This window comes from Botrytis cinerea, chromosome 16 (assembly GCF_000143535.2).
Source record: "Botrytis cinerea B05.10 chromosome 16, complete sequence".
In the NCBI taxonomy this organism is placed as follows: Eukaryota; Fungi; Ascomycota; class Leotiomycetes; order Helotiales; family Sclerotiniaceae; genus Botrytis; species Botrytis cinerea.
The window spans coordinates 1,451,227-1,470,178 of record NC_037325.1 but is presented as its reverse complement, the minus strand read 5'-3'; the positions used below and the strand labels follow the sequence as shown (position 1 = coordinate 1,470,178).

The 18,952-nt window shown below is 43.2% G+C and overlaps 4 protein-coding genes across 7 annotated transcripts; 3 read left to right on the top strand and 1 right to left on the bottom strand.

Moving 5' to 3' along the window:
* The first annotated feature begins 1,582 nt into the window (after positions 1-1,582).
* On the top strand, positions 1,583-7,494 carry Bcssd1. Of its 4 annotated transcripts, none has more exons than XM_024698130.1 (5): positions 1,583-2,057; positions 2,258-2,538; positions 2,779-5,438; positions 5,491-6,845; positions 6,899-7,494. In XM_024698130.1, the coding sequence occupies exons 2-5, from the start codon at positions 2,400-2,402 to the stop codon at positions 6,936-6,938; spliced, it is 4,194 nt and encodes a 1,397-aa protein (XP_024553948.1). In that variant the 5' UTR covers positions 1,583-2,057; positions 2,258-2,399; the 3' UTR covers positions 6,939-7,494. The 4 variants fall into 4 exon arrangements, with proteins under 4 accessions (XP_024553948.1, XP_024553949.1, XP_024553947.1 ...); XM_024698131.1 differs by having other exon boundaries at positions 2,258-2,541; XM_024698129.1 differs by lacking the exon at positions 1,583-2,057 and having other exon boundaries at positions 2,095-2,538.
* A 2,027-nt stretch (positions 7,495-9,521) lies between these two features.
* On the top strand, positions 9,522-11,279 carry BCIN_16g03990 (hypothetical protein). Its single transcript, XM_001550653.2, has 2 exons — positions 9,522-9,969; positions 10,112-11,279. Exons 1-2 carry the CDS (start codon positions 9,797-9,799, stop codon positions 10,884-10,886), a joined length of 948 nt encoding a protein of 315 aa, XP_001550703.1. The 5' UTR covers positions 9,522-9,796; the 3' UTR covers positions 10,887-11,279.
* Positions 11,280-11,366: 87 nt separating this feature from the next.
* Positions 11,367-14,010, bottom strand: BCIN_16g03980 (hypothetical protein). Its single transcript, XM_024698128.1, has 6 exons — positions 13,705-14,010; positions 13,232-13,579; positions 13,002-13,174; positions 12,176-12,948; positions 11,859-12,034; positions 11,367-11,742 (listed from the first exon to the last, which is right to left on the bottom strand). Exons 1-6 carry the CDS (start codon positions 13,826-13,828, stop codon positions 11,606-11,608), a joined length of 1,731 nt encoding a protein of 576 aa, XP_024553945.1. The 5' UTR covers positions 13,829-14,010; the 3' UTR covers positions 11,367-11,605.
* Positions 14,011-14,624: 614 nt separating this feature from the next.
* Positions 14,625-17,994, top strand: BCIN_16g03970 (hypothetical protein). The gene is made up of 6 exons (XM_024698127.1): positions 14,625-15,367; positions 15,418-15,494; positions 15,548-15,704; positions 15,751-16,301; positions 16,351-16,488; positions 16,535-17,994. Exons 1-6 carry the CDS (start codon positions 15,296-15,298, stop codon positions 17,640-17,642), a joined length of 2,103 nt encoding a protein of 700 aa, XP_024553944.1. The 5' UTR covers positions 14,625-15,295; the 3' UTR covers positions 17,643-17,994.
* Positions 17,995-18,952: the final 958 nt, after the last annotated feature.

Genomic DNA, 18,952 nt, shown 5'->3' with positions numbered 1-18,952 from the left:
AGCTCCAAAGCTTCAAAACTTCCGAAGCTTCCCAGCAGGGGAAGGTGTTCATTGATACTGCGGATCTCGCCATATACCTAGCTAGTCGTACATTGGGCACTCGCGTGTATATCTATCTATACACATCGTTCTACCGATATTGTGAATGTGAATGTAGATGGAAAGAAAGAAAAAAGACGCACAGCACAGAGACCACGAAATATGCATCGTACACCCAATACATTGTACACCGAATAGAATGCCCCAACGTCAATCCCATGTTCGCCCATTGCTTTCCACCAGCGGTCGATTGAATCATTTGTTTCAAATTCTTTCCAACCTGGACATGTTTGGGTTTCCGTGGAGTCCGGACGTGCCTTCATTACAGTATTGCCAAGGGGGACGGATGCCCATGTTCAAGAGGTTCAACGAGTGGTCGTGCGCAAGTGGTGTTGATGCTAGGTACCTACGCGTCCGATACCCAGTCGAATGATGTGATGTTTATATATCGCCGGAGCACCTTTTTCCAAGGAACGAGTGCAAGGAACGAGTGCAATTAAATATAAACTCTGACTTCATCACCACCATCATCATCGTCACGACCAAATAGGAATGATGCCCGGTATGTGACTTGGGGGTCGGTAAGGAGTAGTACGAAGCAGAGGTACATATACCTTATGTGGCCATTCCCTAGAGAATTGATCAAGTATTGGCGATAAGCAAAAGTATATTTTGTAGTTTGGTTGATCCATTCCCTTTGTATCTATCGTGGTTATGCATGAGGTGCAGGATATGTGACTTGCAGTCTAAAATGGACAATTCCGAATCAATTATGGGTGTGAAAGGTTGATGCCGTTGGCTTTCCTTTCACCCCCTTGGTGCGATCTTACTTGTATGGGGAGGAGCGAGGAAGTTTCTTTCATTGTGGTGAATGCCGAGTAGTTCTAAATGCGAACGAACGAATGGGCGAATGGGTGAATGAATGAAGAGCATAGAGCATGGTGCATGCAGAATCGAGATGGCATGATGAACTCCTATAATAGTTTATGATATAGATTCATCTGTATCTAGTATCTAGTGACTAATATCTAATATCTAGCATCTAATAACAAGTATCTGATATCGAGTATCGAGCATCTAGTATCTAAATCCAGATCTCCACTCATTCAAAGGATCAGCTCATTCACCAGAGGCGTATGACTGAATATACTTCCCTATCTACCTAGGTACGAGTATCTACTTCGAATCTGTCTACTCGCTATCAACCACCTATCTACTCATCCACCTCGGTATCAGAAATCCAATTTGCTCACAATGTAACCTCGCGCGTACTCTTTGGATGATATTCGGAACATCTCTCTCCAATACCTCTTACATGCCCAAGGGAGATTCACCAAAGCGTCCCTCCCATACAGCGTCGGAAAACCTTACATGCGGCCAAAGTTTCCTGTTCCATCCAAGCCATCCGTCGAAAAAGAGAGAAACGCACGAACCGTATCTCGCTGGGCACATACGGGGCATTTATAGTATTTATGGTGGATTTATGGTTTATTTACTCTATCTGCTCCATTTATACCCTTTATGCTATCTATTCTATTTATACGATTTCTAATTATACTGTTATCTACCTAGCCTAGCACCTGGTATTTTAACCGATTTCCAACTTTGATACATTTCCCTTCCTTTCCCGCCTCCACCTACTCACACATTACCTCTACATCTCTCTCTCTTCCTCCAATCTGAATTCAACAACAATTCATTCTCTTTCTTAACGACCTTCACTCTCAGACGTTTCTCTCACTACATTACACCATTTTCTCTCCCTTCCTTATTACAGCATTTAAAAAGATCTATCTGGTCCCGCCAGCAATACTCGTCAACAAAGACCATAGCTACCTGCTGCTACTACAGCAAACATATCACAAAGCTCAACGTGTACCAGATAGCCATATCAAGAAATTGATATATCTGGCATACTCGAAAAGAATACTCCGAGAACCATTCTTTCAACATCACCGTCCTATTAGCGCTTCAGCTACGTGGGAAACCGCACAATACACCTACCCAATCTACAGAGCGTAAGTACGCAACTTTAAATCGCCTCCCAAGCTAGTTGGTTGTTAGTTGCCAAAGCAAAGACGTCTCCGCACTATCAAGCCAACTCTACCACCACCACCCTCACTCACTCACTCACCTACACCCACATACACACACACACACAACACATATTCACAAAGAGAATCCCTCCATTCTCTTCATCTGCTTACAATCAATTTAGTATTGATAATACAATCATTTCTTGGGATTTGATTTGTAAAATCAATCCATATATCTAGATATCATACCGTACGCAGATATCGCATACCTCTCTCTTTTCGGATCGTCATCGCACACTCGAAGTGTAACCAAGTCTCTCCATCATGGAGCAACAACAGCAGCCGCAAGGTCAAGCACCTCAAGGTGGTGTACCCGGTCCAACTGGACGAAGATTACATATTGCGCATCGAAGAAGTCCGTCAGAACTTACTCCATTAATGAGCATGTTCTCCAACCCTAATAGTAGTACGTTATCTACACTTTTTCTATTCTTCCCATCCCTCCCGGTTCTCGGTGATGTGCATTCATTTATCTTTCATCTATGATGCCGGGGACCAAATTCTACAACCAATGGCAATGAATCAATGAACTAATCAGTTTTGCAAAGGGTTCCTTGACATACTCAATTCCTGCATCATTACCCCCCCCCATTCTCTCACACACAATCTAATATAATATGCTAATTCTTTCTTCTCTTCACAGTGGAACAACTGGCTATTCAGCAACAAATCGAGCTTCTACAAGCACAACAACAGCAGATTCAAGCTACACATCAACAATATGTCAACATGGGAATGATTCCCAACCAACATCTTGCTGCTCCTGGCCAAGGTTTCAATCCTTTACAGCAACAACAAATGCAAAACCAAAATGCATTTCAATTCTCTAATCAGCTCCAACCACAACAGATGAATGTACCAATGGGAGCCCCTCCCACACAGCCCCTCTCACATCGTCGTAATCAATCGGCACTTCCAAATATGGGTATGGCTATGGCAGGTCCACCACCTGCTCCATCTTCAGGTGCAGCTGGCCAAGGCTTTACTCAAGACTTTGGTGGAAGCAACAGCCGTGGTGAGAACCAATCTACAAGAGGTGGCCGTGGTGGAGGACCTCCAGGTGGTGGTCACCAAAGACGTCATTCTCTTGCCTTGCCTGAAGCCAAGAAGGCGGCTGAAATCGCACAACAGAAGAGAACTACTTCGGGATTTCAGTTCCCTATTCCTGGTGCAGCTGGAGCTACGTCGACTGGGGGTGATAATTCTGAAAATGCAAGCCCAGGCGATGACAAACCTACACAAAGTACCGGCAATCATTTGACCCCAAGCTCTGCTATGCGTGGTGGTCGTGGTGCTCATGGTAGAAGTCAAAGTATGGCTGTTGGAGGTGGCCAAAATGGTCGAGGTGGATCATCTCAACGAGGTGGTGGCTCATTTCAATTCCCACCAACACAAGGATCTACAGACAATGGTGCAGGTCAAAACAATGACTTTGGAAGAAGAAACAGTGCCCAAGCCGGGCATGCTCGTAACTCTTCTCGAAACTTTGATGGTAACTGGAGAAACCAAGTACCTCAAAATGCTGCTCCTCAAGATCCACAACCACAAATGGGTAACTTCCAAGGTCAACAAAACCAAGGTGGTTTCCAACCAGGTCACCGTAATCGTGGATCGATCAATCAATCCATGAGTAACATAGGTGGATTTCAATACCAAGGTCAACCCCAATTGGTACAATTTGCCCAAGGACAGATGATCATGCCTCAAGGCTTAGGGTTTCAGCAAATGAATCCTTTACAACTTTCTCAGCTTCAGCAGCAATTACAGGCTTCTCAGCAAATGAATGGACAAATGGGCATGCAAAATGGCCAGCAACCACAACAGCAGCAACAGCAACGTAAGACCTTGTTCACCCCTTATCTTCCCCAGGCTACTCTTCCAGCCCTTCTTGGCGACGGTCAGCTCGTTTCCGGTATTTTAAGAGTTAACAAGAAGAATCGTTCTGATGCCTACGTCACTACTCATGATGGATTGCTCGACGCGGACATCTTCATCTGTGGTAGCAAGGATCGTAACCGTGCTCTAGAGGGAGATCTCGTTGCAGTTGAGTTATTGGATGTTGACGAAGTTTGGGGACAAAAGCGCGAGAAGGAGGAAAAGAAGAAGCGCAAGGATATTACTGACACCAGAACTGGTGGATCTGGTAATGGAAACAATGATCGCAATCATCACCGCGATAATTCTACAAATGGCGATGATCAAAACCAAGAGGGCGGACTTAGAAGACGTGGAAGTTTAAGACAACGACCAACTCAAAAGAAGAATGATGATGTTGAAGTTGAGGGACAGAGTCTTTTACTTGTCGAAGAAGAAGAGGTCACTGATGAACAAAAGCCACTTTACGCTGGTCACATTGTTGCAGTCATTGAACGTGTTGCCGGACAAATGTTTTCCGGTACCCTGGGTCTTCTTCGACCATCCAGTCAAGCTACCAAGGAAAAGCAAGAAGCCGAACGTCAAGCTCGTGATGGAAACTCGGGTCGTCATCAAGAGCAACGTCAACAAGACAAGCCAAAGATTGTTTGGTTTAAACCTACCGATAAGCGTGTTCCATTGATCGCCATCCCTACTGAACAAGCACCACGCGATTTCGTTGAGAAGCATCAAGATTATGCTGATCGCATTTTTGTTGCTTGCATCAAGAGATGGCCAATCACCTCTCTTCATCCATTCGGTACCCTCGTTGAACAACTTGGTAAGATGGGTGAATTAAAGGTTGAGACTGATGCTCTTCTTCGTGACAACAACTTTGCTTCTGATGAGTTTTCAGATGCTGTTACACGTAGCGTTGGTCTTGATGATTGGTCTTTGGAGAAGGAAGATGAAACTTCCATCTCTACAAGACGTGATTTCCGAAACGAAAAGACCTTTACCATTGACCCAAATGGTGCCAATGAACTTGACGATGCTATTCACGTGAAGACTGAAGCAGATGGAAAGATCGAAATTGGTATCCACATTGCTGATGTTGCTCATTTTATCAAGGCAAACTCTCTTGTAGATAGAGAGGCACGCAAACGTGGAACTGCTGTTTATTTGATGAACAGATCTTGTGCTATGTTACCTCCAAAGATTGCCTCGGACATTTGCTCTTTGACACCAGGTCAAGATCGTCTTACCGTCTCGGTTGTATTCAAAGTTAACGCCCAAACCGGTGCTGTTTTCGAGGATGAGACTTGGATTGGAAAGAGTATCATTAAGAGTGGTGGAAAATTGACATACAAGGATGTCGATGCTGTCCTTTCCGGCCAAACCGATGTAAAACTCGAGGGTGCTGAAGTAAAGGATATCCAAATCCTCAACGTAAGTTTTCAATGCACAAACCAAATTTTCCCTAAAAGACTAACGTATCTAGGCTGTTGCTCAAAAATTCCGTGAATCTCGTCTTGGCTCTGATGGAGAGACTATTGCACCATTAAGACTTGTTTATCAGTTAGATGATGAGAATGTTCCAGTGGAACAAAATATCTTTGATTCTACCCCATCTCATGAATTGATTGAAGAATTGATGAACAAGGTCAACTCTTATGTGGCACAAAAGATCTACCAAGGCCTTCCTGAAAAGGCACTCCTTCGTCGACAAGGTCCACCAAATCCAAGACGTCTTCAAACATTTGCTGATCGCATGAACAAGATTGGATATGAAATTGATACTTCTAGCAGTGGACGTCTTCAAAACAGTCTTTTCAAAGTTGATGATACCGACATTCGCAAGGGAATGGAAACTCTTTTGGTCAAGTCCATGCACCGCGCCAAATATTTCATTGCTGGAAAGACTCAACCACATCTTTACCCTCATTATGCCCTCAACTTACCATTATACACTCATTTTACTAATCCATCGCGTCGTTATGCGGACTTGGTGGTTCATCGTCAACTTGAAGCTGTTCTTTCTGAAGGCAAGATTGAATATAATGAGGACATGGAGACTCTCGTCAAGACAACCGAGTCTTGCAACGGGAAGAAGGATTCATCTCAAAATGCTCAAGAGCAGAGTGTTCATATCGAGTCATGTAGGATTATGGATAGAAAGCGTGAAGAAGCTGGTGGTGAACTTATCAGTGAGGGTATCGTTGTCTGTGTTTACGAATCTGCTTTCGACGTTTTGATTCCTGAGTTTGGCTTTGAAAAGAGAGTTCATTGCGACCAACTTCCTCTTAAGAAGGCCGAATTCAGAAAGAATGAGAGAGTACTTGAGTTGTATTGGGAGAAGGGTGTACCATCATCTGCATATGTACCAGAAGATGAGCGTCCAAAGGCTGGTGCATCTCAAAGAACTACCAACGCTGCTGCCGCTGCCAAGCAAGCTGCTGTTGCCGAGAGAGCCAAGAAGGAGCATGAAGAAGCTCAACGAAAGACAACCGAGACTGGTACCATCTCGACTGATGACGTTGATGCTCTATTCGATGATGACGATGATGCTTCCGACATTGCTGGCAGTGTTGCTGGTGTTTCCCTTGCTGAACGCCCAACTCAAAGCGTTCCACCATCACCAACCAAGAACTCAATTTCAGCTGCAACTAGCCTCCACAGAACTCGTTCCGACTCAAAGGTACCAACTGGTGAACCTGTCGAAGCCAAGCTTAGTGCTAAGGAAAAGTACTTGAAGTATTTCACCCTTCGTGAAGAGGATGGCGAATACATCCAAGATGTCAAGGAAATGACAAGAGTTCCTGTTATTTTGAAGACTGATCTTACAAAGAGTCCACCGTATGTTTAAATCTCGCCTCGCTTCTTTTCAACATCAACTAACATGATTATAGATGTCTCACAATTAGATCGCTCAACCCTTACGCACTCTAAATTGAATTCAACCAACCATCTTACTTGAGGATTTGAACGTTTTGATATAATGTCGAATTATCTGACTAACAAAATGAATACATTTTGTAGGCTAGGAAGCATCGCCGACGTAACACGTTGATTTGTGTTACTCTCACCAATGACACCGACCTATGGTTGTTTTTAGGTCTTTTTTTTGATTGTCAGATTGATGAATCAGAATGAAACTGGGGATGAAAGATGGATGAACGAAGGAAGGACTAATTATTGAGGAGGATCAAATGGGTGCCAGATTTACTTGAATGCAGTGAAAAGTGAATGGTCACAAAACGAGTCAGGAAAAGGAAATAGTACGAAGAAAGTGTATGCCTTTTTTATTCGGATCATATCGAATGAGAGTGGGATCAAGGCTCGAATATATTTCCTTTGCTTTTTAGCGTTTCTGTATCAGATGCATTTATAATTTAGCGAAAGGAAATGAATTTAAATTACAAATATCTTGTCTTTGAAGGGGCTACTTGTATATAGTATATAAATTCCCCCAAGAATTGTAGAACTATGTACCGAGATGATGACATGTATCAAGCATTGTGAGTTCCACACTGTGCTATAACTCCCCCTTGATCTACATTCAACATGGATCCTTGATTTCGGCAATTCTCAATCCGATTACGATATCTCCACTTGACGGGAGGAAGGACGTAGGATTGAAGGGGGAGCAAAACTGAATGTTGCATGACAACGAAAGTGTATTGCTTTGCTTGGCTGATTTATAATTTTGGTTGATGAAGCGGTTTCTGATCTTTGGTGGGTGGGTGGTGGCTTTTAGCTTTTATGGTGGTGGGGTGCTGTGGTGTTGTGTGGTATTGTAGATTGTGGATGTGGACTGTGTGAGAGGGGGGAGGGGGGAAAGTTAGGGGAGGGAAGGGGAGGAAAGGGGAGGAAAGGAAGAGAGGAAGAATAGAGGGGGGGGTTTGAGAAGAGTTGACTGGGGAAACGACCGGATGAGGATGGGAGATGGGATCATGGGCTGGGGGGTTGAGCTTGGTTTGTATTCGGTTGGACTGTGTGTGTTGTGTTATGTTATGTTGTGATAGATTGGGTTGGGTTGGGTTGAAGAAATGTATTTATTTCGCGGAGTTTGAGCTTAGATGGTGAGGTGAGGTGAGGTGAGGTGAGGTGATTTGATTTGATTTGATTTGATTTGATTTGAATTTCTGCGATGAGGAGATAGGGAAAATGCAGATTTATCACTTTGTTCGTAATGCTGTCGTTCGTGCTGGGAATTGATATATATGGCTGGTGCTGGGTTTGCATGCATGATGGATGGATGGTGTGGATGGATGGATGGTAAGTAAGATGTAAGATGTGTGTGTGCTTGGCTATATGTGAGGGATGCTAATTATTCAACAGACTGATTGAGTGACTACTTAGTTTGTATTTTAATACGCGTCACGCATCGTGTAGTATTATAAAATACAAAATCGCATCTATTTTGATTTTTCGGGGTTTATGCGGTTGCGGATACGAGTACGAATGTGGATGTTTGTGGATGTGGATATAGGAATAATTTTCCATGATAATGATGATGATGGGAAAATCGGGCTCGGATGTAACCTAGAGGCTATTTTTTTGAGCATGCTTACTTACAGTAATTACTTGCTCACGGAGTATAATATATGCAGGGATTCGGATGCTTGACGGATGCGAAACGGAGATGATACAGCTAGCTTAGGGATGGATGGATGGATGGATGGATGGGTGGGTGGGGGTAGGTGAGAAAGGGAGGTGAAGTATGAGAATTTATGGGAATGGGAGGTTTGGATAGATTGATAGATAGACAGATAGGTGTGTGATTTGGGGAGGATGCAGTTGGAGATATGTGTGATCGTATTTATCAATTTGTTAGTGGTTGAAGATGGGGAGATGTCAATAACCATCTCCTTTTTCTTAGCGTGATTATGTAATTTCCGCTCGGTACTTGGATTCGAATTCGTGACGTTTGTCGGGATGGGTGGGAGTACAAGTTTGTGTGTGAGAGAGAGGGAGGATTATGTGAATCTGTCCTTTCTTAATTGTGAGTTCTATAGATGAGATGCGGAACGGAGTATTTCCTTTGATTATCACCGAAAAACAGGGAGAGAAAAAAAACGGTTTTCAGATGATATAACCTTAAGGCTAATTAGCTCCCAATGCCTAAACACTCGAAACAAATCCCACACGTTCAATCCTAGCACCCCTTCACCACGGCGCGGATAGAAGATGTTCCATTTTCCCATGTCTGTTAAGCAGCACGGCATGTGAAATAAGCTTATTTCGAATCCTGCATTGGGCGATAATGGCGGCGCGCGATTGGCGGACGAGAAAGTTATGCAAGGGAACGGACGAAGGAGGTGCTTATCCAGACCCAGCGAACCATTTAAGCATTGGGATGCTGCGAGTGCCAAGATTGCGCTTGGGGGTTGCCGTTGCATGTTGCTACATGTGAACGGGTGAGTGGCTTCCTGTTGTCTTGGTATTGCTTGGGGGTTTGTAATGGGGGTGTGGATTGCGTTGGGGGATCGTACATATAGATGATGGGAGGTCGGGTTTTTGGATTTTCGTGGGTTTGATATCTCATTACTTTCATTACGAACGAAGCCTTCTTCTTTTTTATACTTAATTTCTCAAGCACTGGACTGCTTTTTTGTTTGAATTCATTCATTCATTTTTTTATATTCTCTTAATCTTGTTGTAGAGGCATAATTTGTTTTTTCTAGTTAATTTTATAGTTGTAGTAGCTCAGGCTGGTCTTGCATACATCTTATTATTATTATTTATACACATATATATATCAATTCCTTTCAAAACAAGTCGATTAATCAATCAGTCAAATCAAAATGCCTGGATTAAGAAATCTCATTGGAGCGGTGGTTGGATTGGCAGCAGTGGCATCGGCTCTTCCAGCGCTACCTAGGCTCAATGAGAGAGCGCTGAAGATGTACGAGTGGAAGAGACAGGTTACCGAGACGGGCTTGCCGGCTAATTTGACGGATGTGGATATTCTGCAATTGTATGTTATTTTCTCTCTCCTATTTCTTTTTTCTTCTTTCATGGAGCGAAGCGAAAAAGCCTCCACGCAGTGGCCCAGCGGAGCGTCACTGCTCCCCCTCTTCATTCCCCCAAGCCAAAACATAACTAACACCCCTATCCAGCGCACTCACTCTCGAGAATCTCGAAACTGCCTTCTACCAGCAAGGATTCGCCAAGTTCCCCGACTCCGACTTCACAGCTCTGGGCCTCACAACCCAAGATATCACCAATTTGAAAATGGTTGCCATGACAGAAGCTACTCATGTCACTACCCTCATGACAGCTATCTCAGCTGCTGGCACTCAACCCGTCGCGCCTTGTACCTACAACTTTGGTTTCACCACCGCCCAAGCCATGATCGCCACAGCCAACGTGCTCGAAAACATCGGCGTGAGCGCCTATCTCGGCGCCGCGCCCTTAATCAGCAGTAAAGCGGTTCTCACTGTCGCGGCAGAAATCGTAACCGTCGAATCCCGCCATCAAACATTCATCCGCACCGCGTCGAAAGTGTCTGCCGTCCCCTCCGCCTTCGATACTCCCCTCGGAATCCGCAATGTATTTTCCCTCGCTGCCCCATTCATCTCTTCCTGTCCACAAGGATCCAACTTGGCAGTTACGCCATTCCCGGCTGTGACGCTGACGACGGCTAATGAGGCGGTTACGCCGGGCTCGACGTTGCAGTTGACGACGACGGCGCAGGGAGCTACCGCTTGTGCGTTTACGAATGGAGGACAGACGGGCGGGACTGCTTTTACTCCGTTTGCGAATGGTGCGTGTACGGTTCCTCAGGGATTGGCGGGTGATGCGTATTTGAACTTGGCGAGTCAGATGCCGGCGACTGGGGCGTTGACGGATGATATTACAGTGGCGGGACCTTTGGTGTTGGCCATTTCGTAGAGGGGGTGAGATGGGTTGTGGTGGGCGTGAAGTATGATAGGGAGATGGAGGAAAGGGAAGATGTGAGAATGAGAGAAGAAGTTGATAAATAACATAACTCGAGGATCAAATCGTGAGTTATGAGAATGAGGTGGAGAAATGAATGTAGAGATGAGCTTGGACTGGTCTCTTAACACGGGGGGAAAAATTGATTGATTGGGTATCGTAGAAAAATGCAGGACTTCAATGTCGGACAAGATGAATCTTTTCTTTTCATTTTTCATATGGTCTTATAATTTTCTTCTTTTCTTCTCTCTTCTTCCCTTCTCTAATTACTTTGATTTTTGTTGTTGGGTTACTTAGAGAGATATTAGGCTTGTTAATCTTCGATGTTAATCTGACTCGTTTGATACATGCAATGTGATCATTTGGAAGAATGTCAATGAAAATGTATGATTATGATTTCTATTCTCGGATCTTTTATCTTCAATGGAAATCATTTGATATCTGCTGCCCGTGTATTCCTTTAAATGAAATTGGTTTAATGGGCAGAATCCACTTGATGATTGGGATATTTCAAAGTCTAGAGTAATACACCAACTAGGTATATAATTTTCAGTATTAGATTCTCTTCTCTCCCGTCTATATACTTTTTATGACCACCCACCAGCTGAATGATCCTCCTCGCGTCCATGCAGCTCATTTATCTCACTCATTCATTCTCCCAATCTCAATTCAAACTATTGAACATAAACTGGCACCACCGGATCCTCCGCATACAATTTAAACGCATTAACATATTCAAAGAAACTCGCTTTGTAATAGCGCTCCCCAGTCGTAAGGTTTACATATTGCATTCCGAATTTTACATGGTTTCCTATAATTCCATTAGCGATAACTCTCTCATATTTAAAATAGCATGGTTTTCTCTATGGCGGAGAGAAAAAACCCGCCTCGACGAAGTATAACAGAGAAAAAGAGGGAAAATCTCACCGGAAGCCCATTCTAAATTATCCATAATACTCCAAGCTAAACATCCAACAACGTTGACTCCCTCGCTAATGGATAGTAAGATGGCTTCCATGTATTGTTTGTAATAGAGGGTTCTGCTTGTGTCGGTTCGGATATCGGAGAGTAGGGTTTTTTCATATTCGAAGGGGTCTGCGAATCTATTGGGAGAGGAGAGGTTAGTTGTGTGTTCTGATGAAATGAGATAGAGAAACTAAAGTAAGCATGGAGAGGGCTATGAATGGGATAAAGGTAAAGAGGGGAGCTCAAAGAGTCATTAAGAGGTACACGAGATAACTGACCCAAACTCAGAAACAGCAATCCCTCCCTTACTAGGCCAAGTATCCTGAATGTATTTCAAAAAGGCCGGTACCCAATCCACAGCATTGTGCAACCAGCCCGCCAACGGATCTGCGGCCGCTCCAATTAACCACCCATCCGTATTTACATTCGTAGTGTTAAAACAGCCTGGGAATAACGAATGCGAAGAATTAGAAGTACATGCGTCAGTTCCTGTATCAGGAGCCATGTAATACGAAGAAGTATACGCATCATGAGCAAACAGATCCGCAGTACCATTTATCAATGCCTTTTGACTTTCATTGAATGTGAGAGGAATGGTATCTAGATAAGTTTTCAAATAGGATGGATAGTCTCCATTGATGTAAACAGGATTCGCAAACCAGCCTTCGTTGAAATCCCAAGCTCGTTGTGTGGCAACGGCATCTTCGGAGGAATTTGTGAGGGGGATTTTGTATCCACCGTTGTTTTTGAAACTTAGGGTTCCATTCAACCCGAGAGATTTGAAGAGGTGATAGGATTCAGCATGTGCGAGAAGAACATGGTGACCGCAGTAATAGGGTTGCTGTTTTGAAGGGATAGTGGTGGAGGTGAAATAACCGGAGGGGAGCGGATAGGTAGTGCAGAATACGATGGGTTCGTTCACGGTGAACCAGTGGGGGACTTTGTCGCCGTAGCGGGAAAAAACTATCTTGGAGTAGGCGACGAAATCTTCGATGATGTTGGGGGATAGCCAGCCGCCGTAAGTGTTTTGGAGGAAGAGAGGGGTATCCCACTAAAAGGAAACAGTTAGAATCATAGATGGGATGAGATATGGATGAAGCTTACATGGAATAGTGTCACGACAGGCTTAACACCATATTCGATACAAGTATCAATAAGATCTTCATAGTGCTGCAGAGCAAGTTCATTAACTGGTCCTTTTCCAAATGGTAGAATTCTAGACCAAGAGATGGAAAATGAATAATATGGAACGCCGAGTGCTGCAATTCTTGCGATGTCTATTGCTGTCAGTCTCCCTATCATCCTATGCTCAGTGTAGAAAATAGTGCACAAACCTTGTTTGTACAAATAATACTGATTATCACCAACATCACCTGTATCATTAAATAAGGTCGCCTTCGCAGCAGCATTATGCGTAAACACATCCCAAATGCTAGGACCTCTACCTTCATCCGCAGCTGCTCCCTCGATCTGGTAGGCTGCAGATGCTACACCCCACCAAAAACCAGAAGGAAATTTCCAGGATTCATTCTTTTGAGCTAAAGGTACCTGGGCACCGCTTGGGAAAGAGGAATAGTGAAGAGGTGGTGGAGGAATGAGTTCAGATGTTGGAACTGGAGTCGCAGAGACGGTTGTATTGATCGTTGCGGTTTCTACCGGACCGACGAATAAATCCCATAGTTCTGGAGTAGATGTGAGTTAGTTGCGTGATGGATTGACTCGTCAAAAAACGAAAAGAGTGGTGAAGAGCACTGAGACATGTTGCATAAACAATTCTCGATGCGCTGAAAAACGCCAACACACTCACGTTGAACATTTATATTGATATTCGTAGTAAAGGCGTCTGCACTTTCAGCTGTCGTCGTAGGAGTGGCAGCTGTGGAAGTAGAAAACACAGTTCCAAAAGACAATGACCATAACAAGAGCTTCATGATTACATCTGACAAGAAAGAGTTCTAAACCATATTCTACTCAAAAACAGCAGTTCTTTTTAAGATATATGTAACGTGGGAATTTCCCCTCATTTTACATGCGGGGTAGTCACTTGCAGGAATCCATTATTTTGAGTTGTCAGTCAAGGATAGGACATTGAACTCACTTGAGCTATACGTCCGAGGTAACTTGAGGGCGATAGAGTTTTCCAGATACACCGCAAGTTGTGCGAGAGTAACGGGTGACGATGATGAAATCGTGTGCAGGTGTTCATCCAACCGAATTTGGGATACAAATCGGTACATCCGGTAAGATTGCGGGGAAGGTCGGACATGGGGGTCGGATAAATTGTGAGCGAGATGATCAACATCAAGGATTAATCAGTATGCCGTGTTAAGATCGGTGACACTTGACACAGTTTTGGCAAATACGTGTACTCCCTCGCAGGATGAAGTTTCTTGCATATCGATATTTACTCTCCGGGAGCGTATGAAGAAGTCAGAGGGGAATTCAATGCAGAGAAGCAAAAAGGTAGATTGAATCATACAATATGTAGTATGGCGATTGTATGTTTAAGGTCTATCTATTTGGTGTGATGCTGTGTAACTGCCAGCACTTTATCTAAACTCAGTATGAGTCTGCTTGTTCTAAATTATTACGATGTGCCCCGTACATAGCCATCAAGACTGGTATATGAACCCGATATTCAAAGCGATCCAGAAAAGAACATGATTCTTCCCACTGAAGGTTGGCCAGAAAGTAAAGGCATGTTCTTTCTCTGCATATCTTTCTAGCGGGCATAGTCCCATCCATATAGCACTTGTATAACCTGCAAGGAGATCCGATGGCCACCAGATCCAACGGAAACTCCAGAGAGATACTTCTATTCGATTAAGAGTTTGTACATTTGTCTTTGAAGTCGCATGATTGAGGATAATTTGAGCCCCGCCATCCTACGACGTAGTCAGAGAGCATCGAGACAACATGGCACCCCCAGACTCCAGAGACGGCGGGAAAATGTAGCAGGTAGCTAGCAAGTGTGGTTATACGATTGCAGATGGAAAGAAGATGTGCATCAATATGGAGGGCTTTTCCTCGTTCGAATGGCGTTGTGGAAGGTAAACCAATGGCGGCGGGTATCGCACCGTTCACATTTTGTCATTCGAATGTCGAATTGTCACCGGTGAGATCCTTCGAGTGTGCGAGTCCGAGTATGTGTTTTAAGGAGAGATTTTGGAAGTAGTTCAGTTCAACATCCTCCGACGTTTGAAAGAACGTTCGAGGCTTGGCAATGAGAAGATACGAACATACGAAGATACGAGCTAAAATATGGAAAGCTCCGTGGTCTTAACGTTAACTCCGCTTCATAGCCCAGTTTCACGTGACTAAAATCAATCACATCGTTGGCCATTTTCATCCGCCCCTTCATCAATCCACATATATACCGCTACACTGAACACTCGATCATGGAAACGAAGCCGCAGAAACGAAGACGTATAGTCAAGACATGTTGGGAATGCTATAGAAGAAAGCAAAAGGTATGAGATTATATGTTATCGATAAGAATTCCCTTTAACAGGTCAAATAGTGTAATCGTGGACAGCCATGTGATGTTTGCATTTCTCGAAATGTTCCTGAAAAGTGCTCCTATTCTAATCAATCATCGTATGTTACATATCAGAAATTGTGACTGGAAGACGTTCTTACGAAAAGGATAGACTCGATGATTCGAAGGATGTCTCAAAGAATGGAGCACAATCAAGCAAACGTACAAGAGACGAGGAAATCATATTGAAGTCAGGCTCAACACCATCCCATCTTTTTGATCAAGTAGGATATGCTTCCCATAATACCTCGTTTATCGGGCTACAAAAGGTATTGCTTTCTCTCCCCCCTCTACAGTTCAATCTGATAGAAGCAGTCATTTCACATCAGTGATGACCTTTCCACATTCATGGGAGCATCTGCATCAACTTCATTATCCCATCCTGGTTTACGACATAAGTTTTTGAGTTTAGTCATACAACTGCCATCTCAGTCTATTATCTCCGAGCTTGTCGACATATTCTTCTCAGAAATACATTTCTATCTCAAAATACTAGAAGAGCATTATTTTCGGAATCTTCTCAAATCATGGCAAGATGTTCGTAGTACTTTAAGTGGGCAATCGGATCTTGGAAGTATCTCTAGAGATCTTCTATATTTTCCTGCATTATTATTCCAAACTCTTGCCGTTTCCTTACAGTTCTTACCTCCAGACACAGAAGCATCAAAAATACTTCATTTAAAAACATTATTAGATTGCGATAGACTTTCTCATGAGTATAGTAAGATTGGTATGGAGATAATGTCTCTTTTAGGAAGACATTCTTCCACTATAACAGGCGTCGAACATGATCTGTTAAAATCTGGTTGGTTGAAGAATTATAGTCGAGGCACAGAAGCGTGGCACTTATTGGGTAGTGCAATTAGGTTTGTGGTCTTTCTGTCTCATTTATCCATCATGCTTACCAAATCTCAGACAGGGTCAAGATTTAGGACTACACTTACAAGCTTCAATTCCAAAAGTTGCGGGAGAGGATGTTGGGACCAGGCTAGAGAAACTTTGGTATGACGAATACAAAAGAAGGCTTTGGGTAACGCTCTTCACTTGGGACAGGTTAGCAGTTTCCATCCGTACTTGACGCGTTACTAATTGTTATCAGCCATATGTCAGCAATGCTTGGAAGACCTCGCTCAATCAATGCAAGTGATTGTACAGTCAAAACACCAACTGATTGTTCATTCCCTGTTGATCCGTCAACAACTATACCTACCTCAGTAAATTTACAGCATCCCCACTCCCCACCATCCACTTGCTCGCCTCAACTGTTTCAATATTCTTTAGCTCAAAGAATTCATGAAATGTTAGCAGCTGGTGCTCATAGACCTCATATTAAAGACTACTCAATCATCACAAACCTTCATAACAAGGTCTTTTCCATGATTGACGCTCTACCGCCTACCTTGCGAACAGAAAATCCCGATAGATCATGGGACATAGTAGAACCAAGACTTCCTCGCCAAAGATTATCGATAGCAACTGCCGCGCATTCATTTATTATGGCACTTCATAGACCTCATGCACCAATCCATCCTACAAGTCGAACTGCATCCATAAAAGCTGCATTATGTTGTCTTGATACTCAGGATCAATTTTTCAATGCAGTGAAACCACATCAATATCGGTTTTATTCCCTCTCATTTAATACCATTGACTGTGGAATTTTTTTGTCTGGGATAGTATTAGAGTCACCAAATTTGGAGGGTGGTTTAGAGGAAAGAATAAAGGATGCAATCGAGAAATCGATAGGAAGGTTGAAATTAATGGAGGACAGAAGCCCCATCGCAAAATCAGGTCTACAAATTCTCACCATTTGCTACGAGAGGATCTTGGACCGTAATAAGAACCTCGATGGGATAGCCAACAATTCACAGTTATCGGTCCAGGAAGAGGGAAGTGGAAATGATGCCGAGGGGAGGGACACTGCGGCTATTCAGGAAGTTAGGGTCCCACCACAGGATACAAATGGTCTTGAACTTCCTCAACTACAACCACTGGTTCCAAACGACTCTTCTGCTGACCCCATTGCGGGCTTTAGCAATTTTGAAATGAATACGTCGTTTTGGGAGGAGATGACTCAGATGATTGACTTTGACATTGGCGTAAGTATGGAGGAGGATTTATGGAACCCGAACTACTCGTTTCCGGGGCCAATTATGAATCCAGATAGTGAAATCGCGCCGGGAGTGTGGTATGGAGGGGGTGGGTGATGCTAAAATGATCGAAAAAGGGGTTTGTCTAAATACTAAAACCAATCGAATTGGTATTAAATTCTGCAGAAGTTCTTCCATTTGACAGATCTTGGGTAATTGTTGACTACCGATTTTGGGGGGGGGGGGGGGGGGGGGGGTCATGATGGGCTGATAAATATTTTCAAGAGCGCCATTGCCTTCTTTGAAATTGCAGTTATTGGGGTGGCATTTACACATTAGACCCATCAGCTCACCGGATTATAGGGGCTTGCGGAATCAAATTTTAGTGAATACTATTCAAAGATTACAAATGTTAATTCAAAGGATACTGAGTTGGAATATCAACATTCAAAAGTTAAGATGATAGACATCAAATGACAATACAATGTGAATGAAGATCAAATTAACAATCCCAAGCATCTCTAGTAAAGCTATCTAGCTATGCAAGCTTACATTGTTGATCTATTTCCATCTTACATGGTATTCTATTGTTCTATTCTTGGAGGATATATGATATATTTCTAAACTTTACTAAAAATGAATATACATCTACGTCTCTACTGCCAGTCTCACAACTCACCAGTTCTTGAGAGTGTTGTACATATAACCACAGAAATCCCGCATCCAGCAAGGGGTCCGAGATGATTCGAATATAGAGCGGAATCTGGATACTATCGGACGAAAGGGTTGAAATTCGGGGGCTATGTTATCTCAGAGAAACTTCAGATACTATAACTTAAGGAGAGAAAAAAAGGCTTTTGGATGTTATTGCTATACCGAAGATTTCTAAGTTTTAGAATTCGATTCTGCTAATCGATGTGGCTATCAATTAGCAGCTTAACTATAATGCTACTGAGAGATGAAAAACTCCGAGATCAAAATAACCAAGAACTTGCAAAGACTCTGGTAGGGAATGTGAATATTCATCTATGAATACAGAGAGTAGAGAGAGGAGGTACGTATTTCTTGTTAAAAGTTCGATGAAACTATCTCTTATTCTTGATAAGAGGTGTTTACTGACAGTTTGAAAGACGATGGGGGACGATGTTCCGATTCAATTTTGAATTCGGAATCGGCGAGCTTTATACTGTGATTTGAAAAACCAGCAGTTTTTCCAAGAAACTTTAAAGAATTAGATCATTATATAAGTACTCGGGCTGGTAAGACGAAAAGGGTGATTCTTTCTTGTATATAAAAGATTGTGGCTATGCGTACACTGTTGGTCGTACTTGCCACAACACACCACAACATCCGTAGCTTCTATGACTTCTCAATCCTTTATAATCTCATACACACAATTAAATTGTTGTTAGTAATCTTCCTTTCAT

Excerpts from the sequence above, each read along its gene's own strand:
- BCIN_16g03990 (XM_001550653.2), top strand. The coding sequence starts at position 9,797 with ATGCCTGGATTAAGAAATCTCATTGGAGCGGTGGTTGGATTGGCAGCA. Across the intron at positions 9,970-10,111 it reads GATGTGGATATTCTGCAATT|CGCACTCACTCTCGAGAATC; the intron begins GTATGTTATTTT and ends ACCCCTATCCAG.
- BCIN_16g03980 (XM_024698128.1), bottom strand. The coding sequence starts at position 13,828 with ATGAAGCTCTTGTTATGGTCATTGTCTTTTGGAACTGTGTTTTCTACT. Across the intron at positions 12,949-13,001 it reads CTGTCGTGACACTATTCCAT|TGGGATACCCCTCTCTTCCT; the intron begins GTAAGCTTCATC and ends GTTTCCTTTTAG. Across the intron at positions 11,743-11,858 it reads TAATTTAGAATGGGCTTCCG|GAAACCATGTAAAATTCGGA; the intron begins GTGAGATTTTCC and ends ATGGAATTATAG.
- Bcssd1 (XM_024698131.1), top strand. The coding sequence starts at position 2,400 with ATGGAGCAACAACAGCAGCCGCAAGGTCAAGCACCTCAAGGTGGTGTA. Across the intron at positions 2,542-2,778 it reads GTTCTCCAACCCTAATAGTA|TGGAACAACTGGCTATTCAG; the intron begins GTACGTTATCTA and ends TTCTCTTCACAG. Across the intron at positions 6,846-6,898 it reads GATCTTACAAAGAGTCCACC|ATGTCTCACAATTAGATCGC; the intron begins GTATGTTTAAAT and ends ACATGATTATAG.
- BCIN_16g03970 (XM_024698127.1), top strand. The coding sequence starts at position 15,296 with ATGGAAACGAAGCCGCAGAAACGAAGACGTATAGTCAAGACATGTTGG. Across the intron at positions 15,495-15,547 it reads TCCTATTCTAATCAATCATC|ACTCGATGATTCGAAGGATG; the intron begins GTATGTTACATA and ends CGAAAAGGATAG. Across the intron at positions 16,489-16,534 it reads ACGCTCTTCACTTGGGACAG|CCATATGTCAGCAATGCTTG; the intron begins GTTAGCAGTTTC and ends AATTGTTATCAG.